At 53.5% G+C, this 15127-nt stretch overlaps 1 protein-coding gene across 2 annotated transcripts; it reads right to left on the bottom strand.

Annotated features, from left to right (window-relative positions):
• Nucleotides 1-1912: 1912 nt before the first annotated feature.
• DNAJB11 (DnaJ heat shock protein family (Hsp40) member B11) lies at nt 1913-14944 on the bottom strand. Of its 2 annotated transcripts, XM_051625992.1 has the most exons (11): nt 14775-14944; nt 13796-13952; nt 11781-11878; nt 10215-10347; nt 9122-9264; nt 8547-8629; nt 7520-7577; nt 6838-6949; nt 6279-6438; nt 2240-2345; nt 1913-2103 (listed from the first exon to the last, which is right to left on the bottom strand). In XM_051625992.1, the coding sequence occupies exons 1-10, from the start codon at nt 14840-14842 to the stop codon at nt 2281-2283; spliced, it is 1077 nt and encodes a 358-aa protein (XP_051481952.1). In that variant the 5' UTR covers nt 14843-14944; the 3' UTR covers nt 1913-2103; nt 2240-2280. The 2 variants fall into 2 exon arrangements, with proteins under 2 accessions (XP_051481952.1, XP_051481951.1); XM_051625991.1 differs by having other exon boundaries at nt 1913-2345.
• Between the last annotated feature and the right edge of the window lie 183 nt (nt 14945-15127).

Genomic DNA, 15127 nt, shown 5'->3' with positions numbered 1-15127 from the left:
TTTTGGGAAGGGGACATCAAGACCCAAGGGTTTGGCAGCCCAGGTTTGCCTTGTCCCACCTCTCTCAGCTGTTCCTGAAGTCCCTGATTTGCTCTGCCAAGGCAAATGTCCAAAGGATCCAACAGGAAACCTTCCCGGTGCTGCTGCTTCCGCTGCATCAGCTCCTGCCAGGGTTTGGGGCTTGGAGGGGACGTGGTTGGAGCAAGGGCAGCACCAAGGGCTGGGCCAGCACAGCTCTGCACCTCTCCCCACTCAGATCTCAGCTACTTCAAGTTGACAAAGAAAAAGAATCACCACCCACCTTGAGACTCCTGCTGCTGCTCCCTGGCAAACGCTGCCAGGTAGAAAAAGCAGATCATAGAACCAGAGACTGGGTTGGGTTGGAAGGGACCTTAAAGACCATCTAGACCCATGTCCCACCTCAACCTCCCCTCTTCCAGTTTTCATCCATCCCCCCTTGTCCTCTCCCTCCCTGCCCTTGTCCCAAGCCCCTCCCCAGCTTTCCTGGAGCCCCTTCAGGCACTGGAAGGTGCTCTCAGGTCTCCCTGGAGCCTTCTCTTCTCCAGGCTGAACACCCCAGCTCTCCCAGCCTGGCTCCAGAGCAGAGCTGCTCCAGCCCTTGGATCATCCCACAATTCCCAACACAGAATCCCAGACTGGTTTGGGTTGGAAGGGAGCTTCAAGATCACCCAGATCCAACCCCCTGCATGGGCAGGGACACCTCCCACCAGCCCAGGCTGCTCCAAGCCCCATCCAACCTGCCCTTCAACACTGCCAGGGATGGGGCAGCCACAGCTTCCCTGGGCAACCTGGGCCAGGCTCTCACCACCCTCACACTCCAGAATTCCCTCCTCATGTCTCACCTCAATCTCCCTCTTCCAGTTTTCATCCATCCCTCCCATAGAATCATACCCCATGGAGAACCAGCTCTGATCCACTTCCCAGGCAGGGGATGGGGTGAGAGGCAGCAGTTGTGAGGATCCCACTGGAAGCCCCTGAGAGCCCAGAGGGAAGGAGCAGAAGCTCATCCTACACAAACCACTGGCTGGTCCCTCCCTGTCCCAGCAAAGCCCCAGCCTGGCTGACACAGACACCCCTGGGAAACTCTTGAGCTACTTCTGCCTGGAGAAGACTTGGAGAGGAGCCTGATGGGAATGCTGGAAGCAGCAGGATCTTCACCCCAGCAGCCACAGCAGCAGAGGTCATCCCCTGCCAGCTGCCCAGGCCCTGGGTTCAAACCAAGCAGCCACAGAGCTCTTGCTGGGATCAGCAGCTCTAGTTTCACCTCACAAGCTTCCATGGCTGGAGGAACCATTCCTTGGTTATTCCCAGGACTCCCAGCTCTCCCAGGGCTGCTGAAATACATCACCAGGTTGTTGGGGTTTGGTTTTTTGTCATTCCAACTCAAACATCTTTATTTCTGTGCTGTTGGCTTCACCTGTCCTCACAGAGGACAGAACCCAGGAGGGAAGGGAGCTTTCCCAGACAAGCTGTTGGGTACATTTGGAGGCAACAAAGAAGAACCATTCCTGTTGTTTTCCAAAGGAAATAATAATAATAATAATAATACTAAAAATAATCACACTGTGAAAGTCTGAGGGATCTTTGCTAAGCTGTTATGACTTCAAATTTCAAAGCAAGCATGAACTTTTGGGACATGAGGACTCCTTGGTAGTTAAATAGAGTCCACAGGAGCCTTAAGAGATGTTTCTTCTGCTTTCCCAACCAGATGTGGGACACTAATTTAGCTCATCTCCTGACAGTTCCCTCCCCACAGCCCCTGGACTCCAGAAACACAGACCAACACCACACTCAAAGAGGGGGAAGGAAAGGATTAAGCCCTCCCCCAAAACACCAGAAACTCAGAAGAGACTGACACCAAGGACAAAAAGCAGGAGAAGCTCTGAAAAGATGTTGAGATGGTCCAGAAAAGTCCCATCAAAATATATTTAAAAACCAGAAATTCCAAGCTGTGTGGAATTTTAAACTCCTTTCCCCACCTTTTCTTCTCTTTTTTGTTTTGTTGGGTTTTTTTGTGTCCTGCTCAAGGAGTCTCTTTGTTGTTCCAGGTGGAGGAACATGATAGGCAGCACCAGTTGTGTCCTGAAAAGGGCAGGATTTCCCCCAAATTCCATCATTTACAAGGAAAAAAAAGGATACATACCTCAGCAATTGCCCCTCCCTCCCCCTCTTGGCCAGTCTACAGTGGGCAGGAGAAAAGACTGCAAAGAAATCTGACCTTTTTGCCTTAAGTCCAATTTTTCCCCCCCAACACACACATCAATATCCCTGCAGTCCATTGTACACCTTCTGCACTGATCCTTGTTTCAGCAGCTGCTTCAGACCTGGAAGAGAAAGGAGAGTGTCACTGCCTGGCACACAGAGGAACAGGGCTCTGCATTTGTTGCTGTTACACATTTGGCTGGCAGGTCAGCTCTAGGGGCTGAGCTCAGGTGTCTGGACATTGCAAACAATCTTGAGAACATCAAGAGAGGCAACCAAAGGAGTGTGAACCACCAGCAGGGTGGGCAGCAGGGACAAGGAGGGGATTGTCCCCTCTGCTCTGCTCTGGTGAGACCCCAACTGACAACTGTGTTCAGTTCTGGAGCCCCCAACACCAGGAGGACATGGAGCTGCTGGAGAGAGGCCAGAGGAGAACATGGAGATGATCCAAGGGCTGGAGCAGCTCTGCTCTGGAGCCAGGCTGGGAGAGTTGGGGTGTTCAGCTTGGAGAAGAGAAGGCTCCAGGGAGACCTGAGAGCACCTTCCAGTGCCTGAAGGGGCTCCAGGAAAGCTGGGGAGGGGCTTGGGACAAGGGCAGGGAGGGAGAGGACAAGGGGGGATGGATGAAAACTGGAAGAGTTCACTGCTACTAAAATTCCACAGGAGGCAGAGGAAGCAGATTGGCAAGAATGGATGTGTCACACTTTTTCCAGAGATAACTAGAGGGGAATCCCTCTTTCAAGTCAGGACTCCCACATCCATGGGGCCCCTCAGGGTGCAGCAGCATCCCTGCTCTGCCCAGCACCCACCCAGCCTGAGGGAGGGTTGTGAGGAAGCAAAACCCCTCACACCACAGGTAGCTTTCAAATAACAGAAAAAAATAGAAGCTGAACTGCTGTAATTCTGCTGCTGGATGTTCCCAAAACTGCAACAAAGCAAGACAGAAGCAGGACAGAAGCCAGGCTGGCAGTCCCTGCCTCAGAGCAGCTTGCTCTGCTGCTCCACTGAAGCCAGGGTCACAGTGTCACCCTATCCATGGCTGCACAGCAGGTCAGACCTGGAAAATACCACCCTAGGTGGTAACTTTAGGTGAGGCAGGAATTAAATCAACCCATTGACTTGTACAGGAAACACCCCTCCAGCTTTCACACTCTGGAAGTCCTTCTTCAGGAACTCCAGCTAAGTCTCCCTACTCTTTTCTCCACTCAGGAATCTCCTCAGCAGGAGGACAAAGTGAGTCCCCCACAGGGAAGCTGCTCATCAGCACAGATGGGTCATTCTGCAGGGGGGTGCAAGACAAGTTTCACCTCCCCTCTGCAGCCCAAGGAGGCTCTAGGTCACTTCCTGGCTGCTGGGTAAGAGGATGTGCCTCCTGGAAGTGGTGTTCTTGGAAAGGAAGGACACAGCTGGAGAAAGGTGTGCTCCAGTAACCCTGGAAAAAGCAGGATTAGCACCATTCCTGTACCTCCTGCTAGCCAGAAGGACACCCTCGTTAGTGCACAGGGTATTTCAACAGGTTCTCTGTGTTGAATTCCCACCAGGAATGGTACTACTTGGGAGATTCTTGTGACCCCACCAGGGTCACAACACAATCGGGGCCCTTTGCTGCCTCCTGCTGTTCTCCCAAGCACTCCAGAGCTCAAGAATGGAGTCGTCAGGGTTGGGAGGAACCTCTGGAGACCATCCAGTCCAACCCCCCTGCCAGAGCAGGATCCCCTAGAGCAGATCCCACAGGAACACATCCAGCTGGGGCTGGAATGTCTGCAGGGATGGAGACTCCACAGCCTCCCTGGGCAGCCTGTCCCAGGGCTCTGTCACCCTCACAGGCAAGAAGTTCAGCTTGCAGCTCAGAAAAAGCTGCTTCACCTAAAAGCAGCAGAAACTGGTGACATTAAGCAGGGAAGAACTTGGAAAAAGAAGAAATTGTACCCCAGGCTCAACCAGACTCTGATCTAAAAGCCCACCCATCTCTTGGGAGAACATTCCTGTCTTCTAATCAGGAACCCAAGTGGACAAAAGCCTCCAATAAGCATGGGCTCACCAAACCAGACAATAAACAAGTGCCAGCAGATTGAGAAATATGTCAAACAGAAAGCCAGGCAAGAAATTCCCTGATGTCACAGTAGCAGGAAAGAAAGCTTTATTATTTATCTGACTCTAAAGCTTAGACTAGAGTGGAGCTCCTGGAGGCAGAGCAGCCTCTGACTGCCCCAGGAGCTGCACGTTTGGTTAGGAGATAAGAAGTTAGGAGATAAGAAGTTAGGAGCAGTGCCAAGCATAAGAAAAAAAGGGATGTTTTGAATTCTGAAGCCTCCAGTCTTCCTCTGAATGTGTACACTGAACTGCTGCCACCCAACTGGAACTGACCTGTTCCCTCCTAACACTCCTGAAATCCCTGGATGTTTGGAGATCTTAATGCACACAGAAGTGCACCCACCCAGTCACCTTCCCCTGGGAGCTGGGGAATTGCTGTAGGAGGGAGTGAAACACCCAGAGGTTCCATGTCTGGAAACACACTCATGCCAGTGCCATCACCTCCCTGTTCCTGGGTTATCCCTAAAGGCCTGTGAGGAATTCTGACTCACACACAAGCTCCTCTCACTGCTCTATGACCAGTTTCCTCACAAACTGCCAAGAGCAACAGCTGGAAAAAACCTCTCACCTGTTGGAGGTGCTGCCACCTTATGAAGCTTCAAGGAGGGCAGCAGAACCTGGAATGAGACTTCACTCCAATGTGGTCATGGACTCATGGAATTATTTTGGTTGGAAAAGACCTTGGAGATCATCAAGTCCAACCATTCAACCCAACTTGACCAACCAAGCCACATCCCTCAGCACCATCTCCAAGGCTTTTAGATCCCTCCAGGGATGGGGACTCCTCATGGAATCATTTTGGTTAAAAAAGGCCTTGGAGATCATCAAGTCCAACCACTAAACCTAACTTGACCATTAAACCTAACTTGACCAACCAAGCCATGAGCTCTGCAGCCCTGATGGGACACAACACTCTTTGGCACAGGCAGGAAAGCACAGGGGGCAAAACACAACACAGGTTCACTCAAAGCACAGCTCAGAGAGCTGCAGAGAAGTCACAGTCAACCCTGCAGCTGCAGGTACCAACTGGACCCCAAGGGCTGAGGAAAGCCCACCCATGGCTTGGCTTCCCTCTACAAGCTTGAGGAGTCCAGGAAAGCTGCTCATTTGCCTCATTCTACCAGGACAGCTGCTAGAATCCACTCAGGCTTTCAGAAGAAGAAAGCACAACAGCCCTGACCAGCAGGAAGAAGCTGTGGGGGTGGGGATTTCCTGAAGAGCTGCACTGCTACATGCCAGGACCTCCTGTGCCCTGCAGCTGAGGATGGGGCCCTTGCTGCCTGCTCTGATGTTGAGCAGAGCAGCAGAACCTTCTGCAGAGGCTGCTGAAGCCAGGAGGAATTTCCAGCTGGGAATACAGTGTTCACTCTCCTGCCAGCTGAGGATTTCTACATGGTTCATCAAGTTTCCATTTGAGCACTGAAGCTGAGGAGCAGACCTCTCCTACAAAACACCTGCATTGCACCCATGGCACACCCAGGGAAAAAGGAGCTGCAGAGAGGAACAACCCTCTCCTGCTGCTCCAGGACACCCTTAATCCCTGTGAGCAGAAGGAATTTCACAATCTTGCCTCTAAGAAAGCAGGAGCAGGGGCTGGAAAGCTGCTTGTGATCCCATTCCAGCAGAGGCAAGGCAGGCAGGAGCTAAGCCCAGCAAGTCATTCAGCTCAGACAGATGGTCAGTGACACAACAAAGCACCTGCCAGCTTGGCCAAGTGCTGCATCCCAGCACAGGCACATCCCATCCTAATCTGGCTCCCTGCAACTGCCCCAGCCACACTTGCTCACTTCAAAGGGAAAGTTAATCTCAGGGCACCAGCCAAGTGTTGTAGAAAGGTGTGGGGAGGGGAGAGAGCCCCTCCTGAGAGCTCCAGGCCCTGGGTTCAGCTGTGCCAGCTTCTTATCAGCTTTGGAGAGGGGGCTGTGCAGCCACTGCCAGGACAGAGATTTTGGAACGCGTACCTTCTCTCTGCTGGTTTGTCAGCTGCTCTTTGGGGAACTCCACATCAAATGTTATTATTAGTGAGCCTTTGATATTGTTGTTATCAAAGTTGGGAAGCCCTTCTCCTTTCTTCCACAGCTTGGCTCCAGGTTTTGTAATTTTATCCCGGGCAACATGAACCTGGAGAGAAAAAGCCATTTCAGAGCATCACTAGTGGGGGGTGTGTGTGTGTGCACCCCAATCCTTCAGTGCCTTTTCCAAGCCACTGGAAAGCTCCAGCTGATGTTGCTTCCTTGCCAAAAGCAGGGATGTTCATGGGATCCAGGCAGTGTTAGTGCCAGGACTAACACCACCCAAGGCAGCACACACAGGAGCTGCTGGGACAGCCTGAAACAAAGAACCACACCTTGTATAAAGCCTGTTTGGGCTCCATGGGAATTGGGCTGGAAGGCTCCAGCAGGAGGGATACTGCACACATCCAGTAGCTGCAAGGACCCCAAGCAAGCTAACCCCCAGCACAGGAGACCTGAAGGTGAATTTTCTCTTACACAACAGCAAGAAAGCAAAGCACTGCCTCACCTTGTGCCCATCCAAGTGGGCAATGTCCATCTCAAAGCCTGTAAGTGCCTCGACCAGCGAGATTGTCACGTTTGTGTACAAGTCATCTCCTCTTCTTTCAAAGACTGGATGTCTGTGGAAAGAAGACATTGGGATTTTTTTCTCCTTTCCCATTGGGGAAATAGGTCTTGCAGCTTCCTCCCCTCTATTTTTGGGTTTGGAGGATTCCCAAAGTAAAGGGGAAGGGAGGAATGAATGAAATGGAGCTTCACTTTCCTGTGTGAGGCATGTGCTGCTCAAGAACCTTTCTATTTCTGGGGCAATGAGTGGTGAGGCGTGTCAAGAAGCTGTGACTCATGCAACAGTTCCCTTAATGGTGCATTTCCTTACAACAGGGAGACAGAATTCTTAGGGAAAAAGGAGATCTTTCATGTGCTTCACAGAGGTACTCACTAATGAATGCCAGAATTCAAGCCAAATTAAATCAAAATGGAATTCTTGCATCATCTTAAGAGTGCTGGATCCAGCTACTCCAGGAGGGTTGGAGATCCTGCACAGCCCTGAGTACCAGACCTCTGGCTGCACCAACCCTGCTGAAGGCCAAGCTTGGATGTAGCCAAGCAGGCTATACTAGCCAGAAAATTGCTTACAAGCTTCCTTCACAGGAACCAGAAAGAGAGGTCTAACCAGGCCAGCTACTTACTTAAGGACTTTTATCCGGAAGCGCAGATCACCGGGCTCCCCATCCACGTGGGGCTCACCTGGGAGAGGGAGAGGAAAGCTCTGTTGAAAGGAGCTGGTTGGTAATAATTGAAGAAACATGCAGCATGATCAACACAGATATTTGCAGCTTATCTATTAAAAAGAAAAAAAAACTACAACAACCCAACTAGCTGATCTTTATGTGACTGAAACCCTGTTTAACTGTCCTAAGGAGCCTGGGGCTTGCTGAGCACTGCCCGGGTGAGCTCACAGCCCTGACACCTGCATCCCATAGGATCAGAGTGGCTGGGGTTGGAAGGGACCTCTGGAGATCATCCAGTCCAACCCCCTGCCAGAGCAGGATCCCCTAGAGCAGATCCCACAGGAACACATCCAGGTGGGGTTGGAATGTCTCCAGGGATGGAGACTCCACAGCCTCCCTGGGCAGCCTGTCCCAGGGCTCTGCCACCCTCACAGTCAAGAAGCTTTTCCTCATGTTTATCTTGAACCTCCTGAGCTCCAATTTGTGCCCATTACCCCTTGTCCTGTCCCTGGACACCCCTGAGCAGAGTCTGGCCCATCCTCCTGCCACCTCCTGGAGATATTGCTCAGCACTGATCAGATCCCCCCTCAGCCTCTTTTTCTCCAGCTGAACAGCCCCAGCTCTCCCAGCCTTTCCTCACAGGCAGATGCTCCAGCCCCTTCATCACCTCAGTGCCCTGTGCTGGACTCTCTCCAGTAGCTCCTTGTCCCTCTTGAACTGGGCAGCCCAGAACTGTCCCCAGTGCTCCAGGTGAAGCCTCACCAGGGCAGAGCAGAGGGGCAGGAGAACCTCCCTTCACCTGCTCAACACACTCTTCTTAATGCACCCCCAGAATGGCACGGTCACCCCGTTACCCACCATGACTCCCAGGTCTTTTTTCCCCAGAGCTACTTCCCATCACGTTAATGCTGTCCTTTCCTTGGTGAAGGACATCAGCTCCTTGGGCAGAGGGACAGGAGCAGCAGGGCAGTGCCCAAACACCCACCTTCCCCAATGAAGGGATACTCCATCCCATCCCTCACGCCTGGCTCGATCTCCACTTCCAGCGTCCGCTCCTCGTTCACGAGCCTGGGAAAGGGAAGAGCAGCCAAGGATTAAGTTTTTAAGGGTGGGTGGTGGCATCTACTTATGTTCCTGTGGTGATGAGAAGACCCTCACCAGTTAAGACACACTTTCCCCTTGCTCACACATCTAAACCAGGGGGTGAGTACTGCTCACAGGCAGGCAAAGCTAAGCTCCTAAACGCAGTCAGCACCCGGATGTGTCACTACACAGTGTTCTGTGTCCAGCTCTTCCCAGCTGGAAACTGTGGGCTTCCCTGGCTTTGTTTATTCAAATTTAGTTGTGGAACTTCCCCTGTGGTCTGACTGTTGAAGGAAGAAGAGGCTGGAAGAGCAAACTGGGGAGCTCTACAGCTGCTAAAGCTGGTTGTGTCTAATGCAAGAATAAAGACGTTTGTCGAGCTTTTCCAACCCCCTCAGGTCTCACTGGACAGACACTTTTCCCCCATCTAGCGGCAGGTTTTGGATAAACAGCCACAGTAAAGAGCATAAAACTCACTTGACGTTGGGACATTCATCACAAACAACTTCTTGAGTCATCTGGAATCGCCCAGGACCCAGCTGGGTGGTCCTCATCTCCTGCCGGCAGTTGCATTTCCGCTTGCCAGGTGCCTGTCTGGCCACGGGCTTGTTCCTGACAACCTGTAGGAAAGGAAAAGGTTGATCCCAGGGCACAGCCCAGCATTCCTGCCTCCTCTCCACCAGGATTTCTCAACCAGCCTGAACGTAGTTTGGCTTTGTTGTGTGTTGGTCTTGTTGGTGTTTTTTTTTTTCCCCCATGCACTTTCTGCTGCCTCCACGTGGTCTTGGTAAAACACGACTGGTAAGTTTCCACCTTCAACCTCTTCCTGACCACACCTGAGATGCCAAAATACCAGGGAACAGTCTCTGGCATCATTATTAACATTTTCTTCCTCCTTCAGCACACTTTTCTAAACAGGAAAGGCAGCACTAGGATGAAGTATCTGCCACCTTTGGTTACAAAAGCTTATTGTTCTGCACAAGGGGCAAAATGATTTGGATTTCTGCATTTACCCAGATATTCAGGAGAACACAAATCCATGCAAATTCCAACATGCAGGAGAGCAGGGACTGGCAGCACCAGAAATGTAGCTCAAAAAGAAATATGAAGCAAAATTAGAAGGCCACCAGAGATTTGCCAGGTGTGTCATCCAGAATTCTGCAGTGCCATGTTTGACCACCTGAAGAGGCCACGAAAAATCCTCACAGTGGTTTTATTTTTTTAAAGAATGACAAAAAGAATTGGAGGCCCTCAAATATCTCTAAACTCTAGGGAGAGAAAAAAGGTCCAGCTAGTCCCTGCCAGCCAATAAATCAGCTACTAGCACCAGAAACATCCCTTTAGAGGGAAGCTGGCAAGTGGTAAAGCTGAATAAACACCTTGTTTCTTCAGTTAACTACCAGCAAACAGCACCACAACATCATCTGCTGGCACTGCCAGACACTAAGAGGACAAAGCTCTGGTTTGGCTGTATCCTTTGGGAGCAGACATCACCCTGAGCAGTGGCAAAGCAGGCATGGCACACCTGAGAAGACACAGGAGGGAGGAAGAGGCAAAGAGGTCAACTTACTTCCACAAAGTTTCCTGAATACACCTCCTCTAGGGTCACCTCCAGGTCCACGATGATGTCGCTTCCTCGGGGAATGTTCCTGTCCTGTTGGCGAGGGTTACCTCCAAACATGAACCCAAAGTCCCCAAAGAAGCTGGAAGAAAAGACACCCATTAGTTCAGGAAGGAATTTGGATCCAACAGGGCTTTGCTGAAGAGAGGCAACCCAAGGCAGCAGCCCAGTGCTGCTGGGGAAATGCTCCCAGTCTCCACAAATCCTGGTGCCACTTTTTGCTCCTCAAGGACACAAGCTGATGCCTTCAAACAAAGGAGTCACTTTGGAAGAACTTTGGGGCAGGAATTGGGATGCCAACACTCCCAAAATCTGACCACTGCCTCAGAGAAGCCCTCTCTGGACTGCACCCCTGCTCAGGACCATCACCACAAGGTGCAAACTGTGAGTGGTGCTTCCTCTCTGGCACAGCCAGGGAGTGCTACAGGTTGGGTTCCAGAGTCATCAGGTTGGAAGGAACCTCTGGAGACCATCCAGTCCAACCCCCCTGCCAGAGCAGGATCCCCTAGAGCAGATCCCACAGGAACACATCCAGCTGGGGCTGGAATGTCTCCAGGGATGGAGACTCCACAGCCTCCCTGGGCAGCCTGTCCCAGGGCTCTGCCACCCTCACAGTCAAGAAGCTTTTCCTCATCTTGAACTTGACCCTCCTGAGCTCCAGTATGTGCCCATTGCCCCTTGTCCTGTCCCTGGACACCCCTGAGCAGAGTCTGGCCCATCCTCCTGACACCCCCTGTAGATATTGATCAGCACTGATCAGATCCCCCCTCAGCCTCCTTTTCTCTCAGCTGAGCAGCCCCAGCTCTCCCAGCCTTTCCTCACAGGCAGGTGTTCCAAGTCCTGCATATTTTTCCTCAAAACAGACCAGCAGAGTCTGCAAGTTCTCCCCCAGCAGGATCACACCAGATGAGCAACTTGAAGAATTATTTCAGTAAATTTGTGCCTAGCCAGAACCAAAGGGGCCATGAACAAACAGAAGATCAGGTTCTGCCTGAGCAACATGCAAATGCTCTCAGGTTTTTAATGATCTAAACTGTCCTGTTGCTCTGAAATGCAGCCTGAGGCCCCACAGCTTCACTCTGCCAAGGAAAAAGTGACCCCCAAAGTGCCCACATGATCTGACAGGTCACTCATCAATCACTTGCCAGAGAACAGGAGAGTTTCTGTGTGTTTAATGAAGCTGCAGCATCTGAGTGTCCTGGTTTGAGCCAGGATGAAGCCAACTGCTGGATCAGCTTATGAATGGGAATCACAGAAATACCCACAGTGGCCAAGAGCTGTCCCTGTGGGAAGACACCCCTGGTTTCCACTCACTGCTCTTGGAGAAAGGCCCAAGACACACCACTGAGACCTGCAGCTGGGTTCTTCACTGTGAAGGTGCTTCTTCAAATCCCCAGACACGCACCTGGCCCAAAACCCTTCACCCAGCATCTCCCCACACCAACGGTGTGCAGGAACCCCAACCAAATTTAAATCCCAGCTGCAGAACAGCCTAAAGCAGCAAAACATCCTTACTGGGAGAAGATGTCTCCATGGGAGCTCTGGTGCCCATCCTTCAAGCCCTCCTCACCGTAGGCATCGTACTGCTTCCGCTTCTCCTCGTCCGACAGCACCTGCCACAGACACACCAGAGGTTCAGCTCAGCTGGGCCATGGACACACAGCTCTGAGAGGAACCTCTTCCCTGAGGGACAACCAACACTGCTTCACATGGTGGAACCACTGGTTGGGACTGGCTTGCTGCACTGGACTCATGAAGTTAAATGTTTGTCAGTTAAGGCCTTTAAATTTCAGTTAGTTTATTAAAGCAGCAGAAGCAACGCAGAGGAAATAAATAATACTCAGTTTCTCTTCAGATTTAAAACCAGAACCAGAAGGAATCATTCCAATCAGTTCCTATGAAGCAGGACACACTGAAACCCCACCTAACACCACCCCTGTTCCTCAGCTTCAAGCACGCAGAAGATAGTTCTCAACTTCTGTTTTCAGAACAATTAGCAGCCACGACAAGTTTCCCTACAAAGCTGAACCTGGCAACCGTGGTAGCTCCTCAGCAGCTTGAGCACTGGTCCTCCTTCCTGAGGGCAAGAGAAGGGAGCAGGACCCCTTCAGAGCTGGGGCAGAATAACAGACCCCAACACACATGGCTTTCAAGACTGTAAAGCTTCCATTTTAATTCCTAAGTATTGATCCTTGCTCTCTCCTTCCCCCAGAGATCCAGAAGTTTCCAGTTTTAAATGTAGTCTTCCTTCCTGCATTGTTGACTCTGTTTTGGAAGGTTAAAATTGCCAGGGGAGCTGCCAGGAGGCTGGAGAGGAGCAGAAACAGGGGGAGAAGGTCCCTACATGATGAAACCCAGGCTGAAACTGCAACCAACAATCAAAATAAATTCATGGAATGGTTTGGGTTGGAAGGGAGCTTCAAGATCACCCAGATCCAACCCCCTGCATGGGCAGGGACACCTCCCACCAGCCCAGGCTGCTCCAAGCCCCATCCAACCTGCCCTTCAACACTGCCAGGGATGGGGCAGCCACAGCTTCTCTGGGCAACCTGGGCCAGGCTCTCACCACCCTCACACTCCAGAATTCCCTCCTCATGTCTCACCTCAATCTCCCCTCTTCCAGTTTTCATCCATCCCCCTTGTCCTCTCCCTCCCTGCCCTTGTCCCAAGCCCCTCCCCAGCTTTCCTGGAGCCCCTTCAGGCACTGGAAGGTGCTCTGAGGTCTCCCTGGAGCCTTCTCTTCTCCAGGCTGAACACCCCCAATCTTTAAGGCCCCTTCCAACCCAAACCATCCCACGACACTGTCAGGACCAGGTATCACCTGTGTGCTCCTATATGACCACAGGAACAACAGGAATCCTGTTGTACAGATGACTTCACACTTCATTTTCCCACCTGAAATCCTTCTCCAGGGTAAGCTTGGTGGCAGTTATTTTGGGCCAACCCCCTTTCACCTCAGGCTCTCTCTCCCAAGCCCTACACACACCTCCCAACACCTACACCTGACCCAACCCTCTTTCTTCCTCACAGAGCTAGTCATAAATACCAAATAATTTTACCTTGCTACCTTCACTTTCTCCTGCCTAAGTGACCTGAGGCCTTTGGTTGCCCTCTTGCAGAAGGAGCTCTCTAATCAGAATCTCTAATCTCATCTCTTGCTTTTGCTTTTTATTTGGCTGAAGGTCTGAAACTGGACTGAGTGATTGCACCTGCACCTCAGAGCAGGGCCTTGACACCTCCCAGAAGTCCTCCTTTCTCCTTCCCTTCACGATTATAGGGTGAAACCTCATGAGACAACTTGTTAGCCAAGCTCAGACTCATGGTCCCAGCACGAACTTCCCATGTTCCACACTCAGGGAAGACCTGAAGGTTCCCAGAGTCCCTTCCAACAGGCTGCAGAGCTCCCCCTTTCTCCTTCCCCAGCAGCCCCACCAGCCCTGCCCACCCCCCCCGCCCTGCCCACCCCCCCCGCCCCACTCAGCACCGCCCCGGATGGGGGTGGGAGGAGCCCCCACGCCCCCCAGCCTCACCTCGTAGGCAGCCCCCAGGTCCTGGAATTTCTCCTGTGCCCGGGGGTCGTCGGGATTCCTGTCGGGATGCAGCTGCAGCGCCAGCTTGCGATAAGCCTTCTTGATGTCCTTGATGGAGGCGCTGCGGGACACCCCCAGGATCTTGTAGAAGTCCCTTCTGCGGCGGGGAAGGGAAATAAAGGTGATTCTACGGCAGCCCCGAACCGGGGGGTGGGGCAGGGTTGGCAGGCCCGGCCCTCAGCTTCGGGGGGGCACGTGGGCAGGCCCGGTACCGAGTTTGGGGGGACACACACGCACACACACAGGCTCAGCCCTGAGTTTGGGGTGGGGGGGGCAGACTCATGGGCAGGCCTGGGGTGCTGAGCTGAGGAGGGGGGCACACGGGCAGGCCTGGGGTGCTGAGTTGAGGAGGGGGGGTACACGGGAGGCCTGGCACCCAGTTTAGCGGGGGGGGAGGGCCGCAAGTCTGGAGTCCTGAGCTGGAAGGGGGGACACACACGGGCAAGCTCAGCACTGAGTTTGGGGGAGGACACACACGAGCAGGCCTGGGGTGCTAAGCAGGGGTGGTGGTGGTGGGGGGGGGTCGTGCACACAAACACACACACAAACACACAGGCCCAGCTCTGAGTGGGGGGCTGAGGGGAAGACACACACAAGGATAGGCCCGGCGGTGGGGGACGGGGGGCACGGGCAGACCTGGGGTGCTGAGCTGAGGAGGGGATTACGCGGGCAGGCCTGGCACCCAGTTTAGGGGGGGGCACACGGGCAAGTCTGGGGTCCTGAGCTGGAGGGGGGACACAGACGGGCAGGCCCAGCACTGAGGCGGGGGGGCAGGGGACACAGGGACATAGACACAGACGGGCAGGCCCAGCACTGAGGCGGGGGGGGGGCAGGGGACGCCCGGACACCCAGGCAGGCCCAGGCGCGGAGGGGACGCGCAGGCCCGCAGGCCCATGGCGGCGGGGCCGGTCGCACTCACCCGGCGGCGGCCTCCCCGCAGAGGCAGAGCAGCAGGAGGCAGAGGCGGCCGAGCCAGGCGGGGGCCATGGCGGGGCTGGGGGAGCGGAGCTGAGCGGGCGGGCCCCGCCTCAGGCTCCCGCCTCACCGGGCCCGGCCAGCGCCGCGGCTGAAGCGGCTGCCGGGGCCGGGCCGCCGCCACCGCCAGCCAATAGGAGGGCGCCGCGGCCCCGCGCGCCGCCGCCGCCAGCCAATGGGAGCGTGCCGCGGCCCGCCGCCCAGCCAATCAGCTGCGCACACTTCACCACCCTGCACGGCGCCCACCCAGCCAATGGGCAGCCGAGCGCCTCAGGGTCGGTGGGAGGGATCGACCAA

The sequence above is a fragment of the Apus apus genome, chromosome 8 (assembly GCF_020740795.1).
Source record: "Apus apus isolate bApuApu2 chromosome 8, bApuApu2.pri.cur, whole genome shotgun sequence".
NCBI classification, from domain to species: Eukaryota; Metazoa; Chordata; class Aves; order Apodiformes; family Apodidae; genus Apus; species Apus apus.
Note: the sequence above shows the minus strand (reverse complement) of the source record. Positions and strands in the feature narration are given on the sequence as shown.

What these genes read in the sequence shown, in the direction of transcription:
- DNAJB11 (XM_051625991.1), bottom strand. Translation starts at nt 14,842, where the DNA reads ATGGCCCCCGCCTGGCTCGGCCGCCTCTGCCTCCTGCTGCTCTGCCTC. An exon ending in GATGAATGTCCCAACGTCAA is followed by an intron (nt 8,630 to 9,121) that starts GTGAGTTTTATG and finishes TCCCTTTCCCAG; the next exon opens with GCTCGTGAACGAGGAGCGGA. An exon ending in GTATCCCTTCATTGGGGAAG is followed by an intron (nt 7,578 to 8,546) that starts GTGGGTGTTTGG and finishes TCCCTCTCCCAG; the next exon opens with GTGAGCCCCACGTGGATGGG.